Source organism: Emydura macquarii, unplaced genomic scaffold (genome assembly GCF_026122565.2).
Source record: "Emydura macquarii macquarii isolate MOO-44397 ecotype Brisbane River unplaced genomic scaffold, CSIRO-AGI_Emac_v2 contig_3063, whole genome shotgun sequence".
In the NCBI taxonomy this organism is placed as follows: Eukaryota; Metazoa; Chordata; order Testudines; family Chelidae; genus Emydura; species Emydura macquarii.
In genome coordinates, this window is record NW_027133200.1 from 52,996 (window position 1) to 68,314 (window position 15,319).

At 43.7% G+C, this 15,319-nt stretch overlaps 1 protein-coding gene across 1 annotated transcript; it reads right to left on the reverse strand.

The window, feature by feature from the left end:
* Positions 1 to 8,182: 8,182 nt before the first annotated feature.
* Positions 8,183 to 9,163, reverse strand: LOC137141481 (olfactory receptor 6F1-like). Its single transcript, XM_067530375.1, has one exon. The coding sequence runs from the start codon at positions 9,161 to 9,163 to the stop codon at positions 8,183 to 8,185; it is 981 nt and encodes a 326-aa protein (XP_067386476.1).
* Between the last annotated feature and the right edge of the window lie 6,156 nt (positions 9,164 to 15,319).

Consider the following 15,319-nt stretch of genomic DNA (forward strand, 5'->3'; position numbering starts at 1 on the left):
ATTTTATGTGCTTTTGCCTTTTAGTAACTCACCTTTCTTTTTCTGAGTTAATAACTAAGGATTGGCTATAGCATTATCTGTGGTGTAAGGTCCTGAGCGTCCATTGCCCTGGATAAGTGACTGGCCCCCTGGGGCTGGAAGAACCTAATGTGTGGTGAATTATGGTTTTAGTAACCTTTTACTACAGAAGTCCAGTTTGTCTGGCTGGTAACATAGCATGGAGTGTCTAAGTGGACTGCCTGTGTCTCCATGGGAAGCTAATATAGAGGTACAGGAACACACATTTGTTGCTGGTTTGCTTAAATCTAATTATACAACATACCCCCAGAATGAGGATGACAGCCCAATTGTTTGACAGTCTGACCTGAGATTGGTCCTCCCAGCTGTGACCCATACCAAGCCTGGTGACACAAGAGTCGGGCTGGAACACGAAAATGGCTGGAGTGGGACTGGAAACAAGGCAGGCGGCACAGACAATAATCTATTTTATGAAACATGGAAAGGATGTTGAAGAATAACTTCCTCTTAGACCACTAATATCAGGCCCCACTTGGTCAGGAAACGCAGTTGGAAAGAGGCAGGGAAACCCAGAAGAATGAATTCCGTCATGGTGGACTGGTTGATCCTTTCCATCAATTCAATTTTCACCTGAATAAATAAATTAATTCATTATTATTATTACTATTATTATTATTACATGACACCAATATCTTGCTAGCCTCTTTACCCATTGAGAATAAGAGACAATCCTTCCCTTGAAGAGGTTACAATCTAAATAATGATAGGAATAATAAAATATCTACAGAAAGAAGAAATGTATTCTCCAATTGGAAAGGTGGAGTCTGACAATTAGGACATTTTTACACCTAAATATTTTTTAATGGAAAATTGGATTTGGGAGGAAAGGAACATTTTAAAAGAAGTTGTATTCTTTCTTTGAACATTTTTTATTTTTCTTCATGAAACAGAAAACCTGGAATCTGAAAATATTGGCTCTCTTGTAGTTTGTGGACAATTTTTATTTTTTTATGTATTGGTTTCTGACTGCCAAAAATGAAAGAAAAAAAATCAGCTTTTGAATTTCCAGTCAGAAGTTGAAATGTCCTAAGATTGTTTTTCTACCAGTTCTAATTTTAATGCAAACCTGTCGTGCTATTTGGCTGCAATTGAATAACACTGTTATTAATAATAACGTAAGTATTAATTATTACATTTATGATTAATTAGCATAGAATCTTAGAAATGTAGGGCTTGAAGGGACTTTGAGAAGTAATCAAGTCTAGACACCTGTGCTGAGGTAGGACCAAGTAAACCTAGACCATCCCTGATAGGTGTTTCTCTAATGTGTTCTCAAAAACCTTCAACGATGTTCATAAGAACCTCCAGAGCTTCCCTCGGAAGCTTGTTCCAGAGCTTCACTATTGTCATAGTTAGAAAGTGATGTCTAACTTAAATCTCCCTTGCTGCAGATTAAGTAATCACTTCTTCTCCTACCTTCTGTGCAATGGAAAACAATTGATCAGTGTCTTCTTTATAATAGTCCTTAACATGTTTCAAGACTATTATCAGATTCCCCTTCAGTTGTTTTTTCTCAAGACTAAACCTGTCCAGATTTGTTAAACTTTTCTCAGAGATCATGTTTTCTAACCTTTTATCATGTGTGTTGTTTTCCTGTGGACTCTAGAATTTGCCCACATCTTTCTTAAAACATGGCACCCAGGACTGACACATTACTTCAGCTGAGGTCACATCAGTGCTGAGCAGACAGATCAATTACCTCAGATAGGACAATTACCTCCAGTGTCTTACAACTGACACTTCTATTAATATCACCCCAGAATGACATTTGTTATTTCTATGTATATAATAATTAATCATGTTAATACTAGTCATCATCATAGTGTATAATATCATGACTGAGCTAAGCAAAAATGATATTTTTGGTTCAATGGGAATTAAAAAAACATTTAAAACATAGTTTAGTTTCTGGTCAAACAGAAAATGTCATTTTTCAAAAATCTTGGCAAATTGAAAAGTTGGAAAACATTTTCAGTCGGATCAAAATGAAAGGTGTTGTGGGGGATTTTTGTGGAGAAAAAAAAAATTCAACCAGCTTTTAAATTCAAGAGGTTTGGTTGCCGTGGTGGATAATCAGCTGGTTAATGGATACATAAACATGGGAATCTCAAGTACTAGTAAAGAGGTTATTTTACCTCTGTATTTGGCACTGGTGCGAGGGATGCTGTTATACAGTGTCCAATTCTGATGTCCACAATTCAAGAAGGATGTTGATAAAGTGGAGAGGGTTCTGAGAAGAGACATGAGAATCATTCAAGGATTAGAAAATATGCCTTACAGTTATAAAGTCAAGGAGCTCAATCTATTCATTTTAACAAAGAGAATGTTAAGAAGTGACTTGATTACAGTCTATAAGTACCTACCTGTAGAACAGATATTTAATACTGGGCTCTTTATAGTAGACAAGGACAAAAATGGTGTATGGTCTGGAGGATGGAGAGGATTGCAGATGACACTTAGGATGGAAGAATCCCATGCACTGCTACAGCCCGGGAACTGACTGGCTAGGCAGCAGTTCTGCATAAAAAGTCCTATGAGTTAGAGTGAAGAAGAAGCTGCATATTAGTCAACAGTGTTCCCTTGTTGCCAAGAAGGCTAACGGCATATTGTAGGAGCATTGCCAGCCAGATTGAGGGAAGTGATTATTTCCCTCTATTCAGCACTGGTGGGGCCATATCCGGAGTACTGTGTCCAGTTTTGGCCCCCACTACAAGAAGGATGTGCACAAATTGGAGAGAGTCCAGCGGAGGGCAAAATAAATGCTTAGGGGGCTGGAGCACATGAATTATGAGTAGAGAGGCTGAGGGACCTAAGCTTGTTTAATCTGCAGAAGAGAAGTGTGAGGGGGTATTTTACAGTGGCTTTCAACTATCTGCAAGGGGGTTCCAGGGAGGATGGAGCTAGGCTGTTCTCAGTGGTGGTTGATGACAGAACTAGGAGCAATGGTCTCAAGTTGCAGTGAGGGAGGTCTAGTTGGATATTAGGGAAAACTTTTTCCCTAGGAGGATGGTGAAGCACTGCAATGGGTTACCTAGGGAAGACATGGAATCTCCGTCATTAGAGGCTTTTAAGGCCTGGCTTGACAAAGGGATGATTTAGTTGGGGTTGGTCCTGCTTTGAGCAGGGAGTTCGACTAAATGACCCTCTGAGGTCCCTCACAACTCCCATCTTCTAGCATTCTATGATTCCAACTTCCTTGAACTTCATTAAAAACGCCATTTTAAAGGAGTGAGTCCCCACTACTTGAGCTAAACAAGTAACTCCACTAGTTGGTAGCTCTGAGAAACTCAAATCTTCTGTGACTCAGACACTGAACAGGGTTAAGGACCCACCCCATGGGATTCATGTTTACCATGACTGGGTATGACGTTGAATTTGTAAGGTAGGGATATCCAGTTGGCCGTTATAGGAAATGGGCTTCTGGGCATGTTTACAGTGCAACTGGAAGCACGCCTCCCGGCCTAGGTAGACACACTCATGCTAGCTTTGCTCGAGCTCATGCACTAACAATAGCTGTCTGGAGCAGAGAGTGATTCGTGCCATGTGCTGGTGTATTCATCTCACCACACCAATTCAGTCTTCGGGGATGAAGCAAGGAGATAAAATAGAGACGCTTCCTGAGCACGCCTCCGAACTGGTCCCATTCTCTAATCAAGTCTGGTAGAGTCTGTAATAGGTAGGACCAGCTGACCAGTGCATGTAAATCAGCGTAACTCGATTAAAGCCAGGCCCCAGTGGGTGCAAATGGGTATAGCTCCATGTAATTCAGTAGTCCAGATCCCCTGCCAGTGTACATCAGTCTCCTTCCTTTTGAGTCAATGGGCCAGATCCTCACCTGGTGTAAATCCACATACCAATGCTGACATCAATGGAGCAAGGCTAATTTACGCCAGCGACAGATCTGTGACTGGATCTGAACCTCCTCCCATGAAGTAAGGGAAGAGCTAAATTACTCCTTCTATGGCTGTGTAACCTGCACCACACAGAGCAACGAGCATTTCTCCACCGCTCCATTGCACCATGGAAATATACGGGTCCATTAGCCCCTATACCAATTAGAAAAACTGATGTCTGAATTCCTCGCAGTCTTAAATAGATTGTTATCTGCACACCAGCCCTGTAAAGCAAAGTGTTATTACCCACATTTTACAGAGGTGGGTCTTGTGCGTTGTTAGTTGTCAGCGTAGGTTGCGTGTGTGCGTCCCCATGTAGGCGCTGTCCCAGCTCTGTGCAGGTAACCGCGACGGCACTCACGATAGAATGAATCAACATGCCCACGGATTCGCTGAGCAACAAAGACACCTGGGCCAGGTTTATTGCAGTTGAAGCACAATGAGAAGCAACCTATAGAGTAGCTACGGGTACACTTCAAATACGAGTGCTCCGCTACAATGGACAGGGCACAACTTAACAGCGGGACTTTCCATTATCCTCTAGGTCGGATGACATCGTTCCCTCAGACTCCCTCTTTTATACACTGTTACAGACAATTCCATTCTGCCCCTTCGACTTAGGTAGTTACCACCCTTCGCCTTGCACTGGATGGTTTGGGCAATACAACTCCATTTGTCATCTTCTCAGACATTTCTATCCATCAAAGTGTCATTTCAGGGGGTCTGATGGCCCTTGTTATCTCTTTGGTGTTAGGCTGTCTTGGTACTTTCTGCACCTGCTATATATATTTGTGTAATATTTTGATATTAGTAATATCTGGGAAATATGCGTGTTTGCAGTATCAGCTTTTTCTCCGTGCCAGTTTCAGTGCGGTTGTAAGTTTACAGCCTGACTCCTGGTCATGGCTTTTTCCACTTAGACCTCATGTCTTAGCCTGTTCTGCTAGGTTGCAGGCCTCAATCTCTCACTTCTTACTACAGTGGGATTACACAGGTCAGATTAAGTGTCTAGCTGAAGGTTATGTGACGATGAGCTGGGAATAGAATAGGGCTCCTCTGGGTCTCTGATCATTACCTGATCCACCAGTTCAGCCATCTAACCCTCTCTGTGGTCACACCATCAAACTGTCCTGTCCCTCACCCCAGTGTCAATTGGGAATAATTCCACTGCAGTTCATAGGGGCTGATTCTTCTCTCCCTCACCCTGGTGTAAATCAGGAACAACTCCCTTAAAGTCAATGCAGTTACGCTGCTCTAAAGCCAGGGCCAAAGAGAGGTGTCGTTTTTGGTTGAACAGACTTTTATAGTGGATTAAGGGAAAAGAAAAAAAACTAGTGAAGGACAAACAAAGCCTTCCATGAGAAAGAGAGAGCACAGTGTGTGTGACTCTCTCTTTCTATCACATACCTGCATTGACAGCTGCATGGAACATCCCCCTCTGACTGGGAGACTCTTTAGAAATTCAAAGGCGAGTTACGTTGAGACCACAGCAGAACCTCAAAGATACGAACACCAGAGTTACCAACTGACCAGTCAACCGAAACCTTGTGAAAATGGAAATACTGTCAGCAATCAGGCAGAAGCTGGGGGAGGGGAATGGGAGGAAAGAAAGAAAGCATCCCCACTTGGAGGGTGAAGCTGTTTTCACACACACCAGCCGCCCTCCCCTAAGAGCCCAGGAAAGAAAGCTGACACCCAGCTCATGCTGCCAGCTGAAGGTTGCAGCCAGAGCCTGGCCTGGAGCTGCAGTGGGAGTCAGCTGCGCTCTGGAGGAGTTTTAAAAGGTCACAGCCTGTGCACCGATGAGGCCCAAGCTTTGCCCGATGGCTGCACTCCTGGATCCTGCCAGCACCTCTGGGAGTGCAAGGGGCAGGGGAGGGAGGGACACTGCCACGTGCTGCCTCTGCAGTGCACAGATCAGAGAGAGCTCTGGGGAGAGGCTGCTGAGGGCTGGGGCATGTAGTGCCATTGGTGCAGGGCAGGTCCCCTCTCCCCACAGTTCAGCCCAAAGGCAAGAAACAGGAATAGGGCAGGTAGCTGCTTGCAAAAAAGGCAGAGCTGCCAGGTGCCACCTTTGCAGAGCTCTCTCCAGCCTCAGCTGGAAGACACTGACCGCAGGGTGCTGTGCCTGAATGTTTTGTTCAGATGTACGAACATTTCAAGTTACCAAAAACCCCCATTCCCGGGGAATATCTACTGCACATTCTTAACCGTTAGCAGCTCTATGCCCCACACCCATATGACGGCAATATGTTCTAGTGGATCAGGCACAGTGCTGGCACTCAGGAGACTTGGGTTCTCCTCCTGGTTCTGCCCCAGAGCTGTGGGGTTTTCAAAAGCAGCAAAGCATCTAACACCTCTTCAAATCCGTGCCTTTAAAAAACTGGCTTTAGATCTTACTGTAAATGTTCCCTAGGTGGCTAAATCCCCTGGACCTCTACGCCTCAGTGCAATCAATAAACCTGTGAAGATAAGCATTGCTCTGCCTATCTCACCTGCACAGCCTTGTCCACAGGCAGGCTCTGAACACACATCACTCTGCACAAAATGGCCAGAGGGAATGGTGAGGAAATGGAAGAGATGGCAGCTTCTTCCCTCATAAAATTTACGCCAGCAGTTTGGGCACCCAGCTGGGCTGTGGCAGACCCCAGTTAAATTCCCTCTTATAGTTGAAATGAGGAGAACGGATTTGGACAGGTCTCTTCCACCTCAGAAGTGACAGACCTGACCACTGTTCATACAGAGTGGAACAGCTTCAATGGCCGAGATGGAAGTGTGCCGTACTAGGAGATCTTTCAGTGAGATGTAGCAGAATTCAATTTTTAGTTTTTAAACATTTTGAGTCATAACATCAGTCCTGACTTGTCAGCCTTTTCCCCAGTGTTTGTCATTGAAACGTTCACAGTTGTCCAAAGTTATTAGTTGTATGTGTTGGGTTTTTTCTCATTTTTATCGATTTAAATGTTCACAGCTGTGGGAAATGATGGGGGGGGGGTGAGACAACAGAGTGGGTCAGGCAATAATTGTTAATGAGACTAGCTGTTAGTTTCAAAAAGGTTAAGCTTTATAACCCTTAAAACACAAATTGACATCACATTGTTCAAATACACAAGGTAAATATCCTTACATCAAACACTAATAAATTCTCAATCTGCATTTTTCTTACTTTGCCTCACTGTACATTTCTATTCTCAGACACTGAAATATTTTTGTCATTTTGGGTGTGTACAATGAAATTCAGGTTTACTGTCTGTTTTAATAATAAAAATATGATCCTTCAATCCTACCTTCAGCACCATGGTTCGATCATGTCGTTAAAAGGTAGAAAAAACATGTTCAAATCCCTTCTTCTCATGAAAAGGAGGAAATTGAACTGCTCTTTCCCACACTCCGGATGCCCTGAGCAGTAGACTACAGCCTACGAGACACTTCCTTTTCTGCTGGCCATTTCATGACCTGTTAGACTTGCTCTGAGACTTGCTACCTGATGAGGTACACCACATGCTGTGATAGACACGTGTAGGACTCATGGATCCTGACAGGTGTGTTGTGGGGCTACTGACCATCATAGCAGCGGAGATGGGCCTGCAGGTTTTGTGTCTGTTCTTAGGGGAGGGACGGGTGTCACTTTGTGCTGGTGGCTGCTGGTCTGTGGCCAGCTTGTGTCTGATGATGAGCCTGGTGAGGTTGGGTGGTTGTTTGAAGAACAGAAAAAGAGGATTGGGAAAGCTCTCCTTCAGCTTGTGTCCCCAGTGAGTACGGGTGGTAACTGTTTAATGATACTTCAATTCACAAATCTGCTAGACAGCAAAAGTCCTAGATTCAGTAAAGACACCGGAAGCTCCCCAGCCCAGCCTCTGCCCAGCTGGGGGGGCAAAGCCCTGCTGACTCTAACGCTGCTCCCAGCACCCCGATTCCCTGCCTGAGCACTACTTGAAGGGCCACAGTCCCTTGCACCCCCAAGAGGCACGTGTGGTGGTGGGGGGTCTCAAGGGAGGCGGCCAAGTGGGAGGGGGTCTGGGGTGGAAAGGGACTGCAGTGTGGGCAGAGCCTCAGTGGGAGGGGTGGAGCAGGGGGAGGGGCCACGGTATGAGCACCAGTCTCACTGTGGGTACTAGAACAGCTGTATTATTTTAGGACTGCCCACACGCACTGTGGTTTCCCTCATTGCACCACCTGATGAGCTCCCATTCTACACATTTTATTATAACTTACAGTAAATGCCCACAAAATCTTTTGCAAATGCTCATGGAAGTCACAGTCTTACTCAGAGCCCTTCTCAGGGCCTCCTTGACCTCCTTGTTTCTCAGGCTGTAGATGAGGGGATTGACCATGGGCGTCAGCACGGTGTAGAAGACAGAGAACACTTTGTTCAGGTCGCGCAGCGCAGCCATGTCTGGGAGCATGTAGACAATGATCAGGGTCCCGTAGAAAACTGTCACCACAATGAGGTGAGAGGAGCAGGTAGAAAAGGCCTTTTGCCTCCCAGTGCTGGAGGGGATTCTCAGGATAGTGGTGATGATACACATGTAAGATGTGAGGGTTAAGAGAAAAGGGGGAAGAACAAAAATGCAGGCCATGAGGAAGACCACAAGAACCATCTCGCTGGTATCACTGCAGGATAATTTTATCAACGGGGTGTAATCACAAAAGAAATGGTCAATTTCATTGGGCCCACAAAAAATTAGTTGTGACACCCAACAAGTTGTGATGGTGCCGGCTGCAAAGCCACTGAGCCAAGATCCAACCGCTAGCAGGAGGGAAAAGCCACTATTCATACGGGCTGCGTAATGCAGTGGTTTGCATATGGCTAAATACCGATCATAAGACATCGCTGATAAGAGACAACACTCTGTAGATAACAGAGAACCAAAGATGTAAAATTGTATGAGGCAACCAGCAAATGAAATGGTCTTGTCTCCACTCAGGAGACTGGCCATCATCCGGGGCAGGATGGTGGAGGTGTAGCAGGTCTCCAAGCAGGACAGGTTCCCAAGGAAGAAGTACATGGGAGTGTGAAGGTGCTGATCAGCCACAACTAGCACCACGATGGCCGTGTTCCCAGCCATGGTCACAACGTATGTCACTAGAAACAGTGGGAAGAGAAGAATTTGCAGTTCGTGGAAATTCCCAAAGCCCAGGAGGATGAATCCCATGATGGATGTTTGATTTCTCTGTTCTGGGTCTGCCATGGGTTCTATTGAGAAAAATATTTCTTTTTGAAAAAGCAATAACAATAACAACCTGTGAAATATGATATAAAACAGATTCATTTTGTTTTATCTGGTCTCATCTTATTTTTGTGGTTTAGTTCTGGTTTTGGAGGCAATATAATAGGTGTCACAGAAATTTGGTGGGGCAATGATAATCAATGGCACACAGTAATAAGAGGGCAGAAAATATATAGGAATGGCCAAGCAGGTGGCAGGGATGGGGGTGTAGCACTAGATGTGAAAGAGGCAAATGGAGTACAAATCTTCAGTGAATCACACTGTACCATAGACTCTCTCTGGAGATAGAGTTCATGAAAGATGCTATGCTCGAATAATAAGAATATAGGAAAAGGAATATACTACCAACCAGCTGACCAGGGTTGTGATGGTGATTGTGAAACACTCAGGGAGTTTAGAGAGGCTAAAAAACCAGAAAACCCAATAAAAAAGGTGGATTTCAACCATCCCCATTTTGACTGGGTACATGGCACCTCAGGTATTGTGTTGTATGTCAGATATGGGAGGTAATTCTTCTGCTCAACTCAGCACCAGTGAGTCCTCAGCTACAGGATTGCATCCAGTTTTGGGAATCAAACAATAAGAAAAATATGGACAAATTGAAGAGATAGTTCAGCAGAGAGCAACAGAAGTGATACAAGGTTTAGGAAACCTGCCCTGTGAGGAAAGGTGGAAAGAATTGGGCATGTTTAATCTAGAGACGAGAAAATTGATGGGGGACCTGATGATAGTCTTCAAACATGTAAAAGGTTGTTATAAAGGGACAGTGATCAATTATTCTCCATGTCCACTGAGGGTTGCAAAAGAAGGAATCATCTTAATCTGCAACAAGAGAGATTTAGGTATAGTAAGTAAAACTTTCTAACTCTACTTAATTCCAGTTCAGCACAGGGACAGATTACCAAGGCAGGTTTTGTAATTCTCCTTAACTGAATGTTTTTAAGAGAACGTAGATAAAACATGTGCCAGCGATGGTCTAGATAGTCAGCATGGCAGGATGGAATAGGTCAGTGGTTCTCAGCCTTTTCAGACAACTATACCCTTTCAGGAGTCTGCTTTGTCTTGTGTACCCCCAAGTTTCACCTCACTTAAAAACTACTTGCTTACAAAATCAGACATAAAAATAGAAAAGTGTCACAGACACTATTACTGAGAAATTGCTCACTTTCTCATTTTCACCATATACTTCTAAAATAAAGCAATTGGAATATAAATATTGTACTTACATTTCAGTGTCTAGTATATAGAGCAGTATAAAGAAGGCATTGTCTGTATGAAATTGTAGTTTGTACTGACTTCGCTAGTGCTTTTTATGTAGCCTAGTTTTAAAATTAGATAAATATCTGGATGAGTTGATTTACCCCCGAAAGACCTTTGCCTCTCCCAGGGGTACGTTACCCCTGGTTGAGAACCACTGGAAAGATGACCTCTCAAGGTACTTTTCAGCCCGTCATTACTATGATTTATTATTCCATTTCCTTGATCCGCTCATATCTGAAGTTTTGAGTTAACAAGTATAAAATTTGTTGTTTTTTTTTTAAACAATGTCTTTATTTAAGAAGTTTCAGCAGGTTTACAAATTCTAGCCATGTAACTTACCAGAGACAATACAATATTAGTTTTAGTACTTGCCTCTTTCTCCTGCTAGAAATCTGCTAGAAATCACATTTTTGGAGTCATATCAAACTGTAACCTCATGTACTGTAGGGTTGCTTTTATCTTCTATAACTAAAATAGCACTCAGATGGCATATTATGATAGATAGATAGATATTGTGAAGGGAAGGAAAAACAGAGACAGACTGTCAGGCAGAAATAATGAACACAAGCAAGCAAGATAGATTCTGGAGGGAAGGCTAGTTTGCAATACATGGGCAGACAGTCAGCTAGCTAGATACCTGATTTAAAATTTCCTATTCCAAACATTTTTTCTCCCACTGGATATGTGTTAAATTCTTTACTGAGAGGCATTAATTACATTAGCCTAAGAATAAATTTATTTTGTCAGTATCTGTCCACGTTTCTACCCTCTTTTCCTGCCTCCGCAGTCTCACTGCCTCTGGAATTACACCAACATCAAGCCTGAATGATGCTTTTCATTCAGTGAGTGAGCGAGGATGCTCAAAATCTCATAAATCCTCACAAAGACTTGCCAGCTCAGCTCCGCTCTGGCTAGAACTGGAACCCAGGGTGTTCTACATACATCTGAAACTGTCTGCTCCGACGTGTCTCACAGAAAGAGAGTACCTCTGTTACATGTCATTCATGACTGTAGGTTCTAGAGAACTACCCGGGTCTTATATTTCCACCATGGATAGGTTTGACTTTTAATTATTAAAACAAAAATCCCAAGAGCAAAAGCAGCTATAAACTCCCAAACGTAAAAAGCCAAAATCTGATTTCTTTTTTTTCAGAGAAAAAACTGAAAATGTGCTGGTATTTTGGTTTTTGAATTCTCAATGAAACATTTTTAAATAAAAATTAAAGAAAAGCAGACACTTTCTATGAACATATTTGTTGTGTTGAAAATCCTATTTCCCATCATGAAGAGTTTTGATGGAAAAATTTCACCAAACCCTAGCAGGTCCTACTGTGTACAGGAAAACTATGTACTGGACAGAAGGGATCAGGTATAAGAATATACATTCTCCTTTACCTTCTGTTTATCTGATGAGAAAAGTTGTGCTTCTTCCAAAACAGGAATAATAAAAGCTGGAATCCCTGATGTGACTTCTTCATGCAGCGTTTCAGAGACCAGGATGCATGATCTAGAGTCTATATCCTGTCACCATCCTCTTCATGGACCTGTGTAATGAGACGAGAGAGTGCTGAAAAGGACCGAGAGCTCTATTTTCCTGCCTCGCACAGCTGGCTTTTACCTGATACCAAAGAGTGATTGCCTCCTCTCATTCATTAACCGAGAGAGAAACATCTCCCTGGACACTTCTACTAAAGGGAATTTGCAACCACCATGAAGTGGAGTAAATATTACATTTATTATTGGAACATACTAACGAGTTTAATAGGGAAACCTCTAAACTCAGTGAGAAAGTTGTAGAGATAGAGAAATGCCTAACCTCAAAGGAGGTGTTTTCTTTGCTAACTGCTAAGGTGTTTTCACTCCAGAGGAGTCCAGTCATCCCCCTTGTCTGCTCTCCTGTCTCTAAAATGTCTAGTACCAACTATTTAGAAGAAGGTTCATAGATTCACAGACCTCAAGGCAAGAAGGGACATTGAATCCTCTACTCCAACACGCTGTATCTAACAGGGCATTACATCTCACCCAGCTACCCGAGGACTGAGCCTCATACCTTGTGTTTGACTAAAGCCTATCTTCCAGACAGGCGGCCAGGCTGGATTTGAAGACATCAGGCGATGGAGAATCCAGTGATGCCCATGGGAGCTTGTTCCAATGGTTCATTGTTTTCTCTAGAGGAGCGACACCCTAGCTGGGGTGCTGGGCATGGCGTAGCAGGGTCTTCTTCTCTGGCACCCCCCTGCCAGCTGTCACTCCGGCCATGTGGGGGGCTACTACCTGTGAATCAGCCGTCCAGCCAGGTCACCTATCTGATAGTGGAACACAGGCTTGCCCTACCCTCTGGGTTCCAGTCCAGGTACCCTGTCGTAAGCAGCTAAGGTCTGCCTGTAAAGACCCACTGCTTCCTCCATGAGCTAATTCCCACCTTTGCCTGTGCCTAGGCCTTTCTCACAGCCCCTTCTCAGGCTCCCTCCTCCACAGAGCACCGAAGGAAAGAGGATAAGTTATGATGAACAAATCAAATGTACCAGTCCCATGCCAGGCCTATCTGCCCTAGAAAAGGCTCTGGAATCTAACAGGCTCAGAACAGCCCCTGGCCCCAGACCAGCCTGCCTCCACATGTTCTGTAGGTGTTCTCTGGCCCCAGCCAGACCTTCCTTCAAGGTGCTAGTGCAAGAGGTCCTTTCCTTCTCCTGCTCTGCATCTACTGTATTGGGATTTTCCTCTTGTAACTCCTCCCTCCAGGCTTTGTCCCCTCTCGTAGGTGTAACTTCTCCGCATGAAGGCACTTATAAACTGTCACCAATACACCTCTCAATCTTCCTTTCGATAAGACTGAGAAATGGAACACCACGCCTAATATAGAAAGTTCCCGGGTATCCTAATCAGTTAGCCATTGGCTCAACATGGGTGGGTGCTTTGCTAATTCAGAAGCAATAAATAGCTCATCACTACAAGAAGTAAAGTCATGGGTACTTAACCCTGCTTTCCTGGTTTACCTAAATCTCCCATTAATCATGGACTGGTAAGGTACTAGGCACAGTAGCTTGACCCAATGTCTTATGCATGTAATGGCTTGAGGAGAGAGGCAGGAGACCTCTGAGTTGGATTCTCAGGTCTTCTCTTGAGTGATCTTAGTAACACTTTGCACATCACCCATGTCAGAAGGATAAATACATTAAAATATAATTATTAGAACCAGTCAAAAATTATCCTGTGCAACAATTTTCCATTGGAAGATGCTGATTTGAGGGAAAGGAAACTCTTGATCAAACTAACTGTGCCCCCAGCACAAAACTCAACTACATCAATATCCACAAATGATGTGGATAGGTTAGGAAAGGGCAGCTTGCTGAAGGATTGTGTAAATGGTGTGGCCACCTCAAGAATGCCCCCTCGTGGGTGACTTGGGACGGCTCTGCAGTGCCTTGTCTCCATTTCCCTCCTCGGGGCTCCTCAGTAACTCCATAAAGGATCACAAGTCCCTTCTTGGCACCTGGTTTATTAACATAGAATTAAAAATAAACACAGAAGACTCTTCCAGCGCAGTCTCAAGCTAGACACAGCCCCTCCTCCCTAATGTCTCTCTGTCTGTCTATCTTCAAGTTTCCAAGTTGGGAATGGCTTTTCATCCCTTCCCAGGATCTGCTTCTGCTCTCCCCTCGGTCAAAGATCCATCTCCTGTAATAGCCTCTTGAGGTCTGCGGGTCATGCCACAGTTTCCTCTCCTATTTCCTGTTCATCTCTGGCTCTTTAGAAGGAGCAGCTGCCCTCTGTCAGGCCCAACTGAGAGGCTGTTAATAAGGCCCAGAAGTGTTGGATCCATTCCCTCATAAAGGTCAAGCTCAGCCAGTGAAAGGGTGTGTGAAGAAAGGAAGGTTGAGAGGGTGGAGTTCAGGTTATCGTAGAATCATAGAAGATGAGGGATGGAAGGGACCTCAGGAGGTATCTAGTCCAATCCCTTCCTCAAAGTGCATGCTCTGTAATTAGTGGGAGCTATGGTAATAATAACATTGACAAATGTTATAGCTGAGGTTAGTCCTGCTTTGAGCAGGGGGTTGGACTAGATGACCTCTTGAGGTCCCTTCCAACTCTAATATTCTATGATTCTATGATTCTATGAAATGTTGATAAAGTAAATGAACTGGCTCCTCGGCTCTTGTAAATCAACGTAGCTCCATTGACTTCAACTCAACTATGTTGCTCTTCATCAGCTGAGGACATGGCTCAGTAGGGGTCTCACACAGGCTGAGTGGGTTGGATAGAGAGAGCCCAGTCTGAGACTTGCCTTCCACTATCCAAGGATTTGCAGGTGGTCATCACTGTCTTGGATTTCACTCCAGAAGTTAGATTGGAGCAGGGAAAGTGGCTATAACTGAAAGGTTGGTGGATGGATGAGACACAAACTGAAAAATCAACATCACGTCTAAAATTCAAACCACGGTTGTTATGGCTACTGTATGGAATACCAGAAAAGGGACTGGCACAGAGATTGTAATTATACTATGGCCTCAGGTAAGGTGTGCAAAGGAGAACAGGAGGGGAAGGCTATTGCGTATGTTTGGGCCTCTCTGAAATGATGGCTAGAGAAGGCATTTTCCAAACTGCCAAGGGAATCGTGAGGACCAATTTCCATTCAATGCTAAGGCAAGTTGACCAATAAGACCTCTTAGGTGTCTCTGAAAGCCTGAGCTTGTTTATAAACCGGGTGGATTCTCTGAATTTCCATTTAATGAGAAATTTCAAGTTTTCTTTTTTATTTTGAATTAGAAAAAAAAGGAAATGTCTTTGAAATTTCCTGCAAAATGAAAAATAATAAATAATAATTCTGGAAAACAGTTTTGGAGAAATCTTCAAAAT

Coding starts and splice junctions, on each gene's coding strand:
- LOC137141481 (XM_067530375.1), bottom strand. CDS start 9,163: ATGGCAGACCCAGAACAGAGAAATCAAACATCCATCATGGGATTCATC.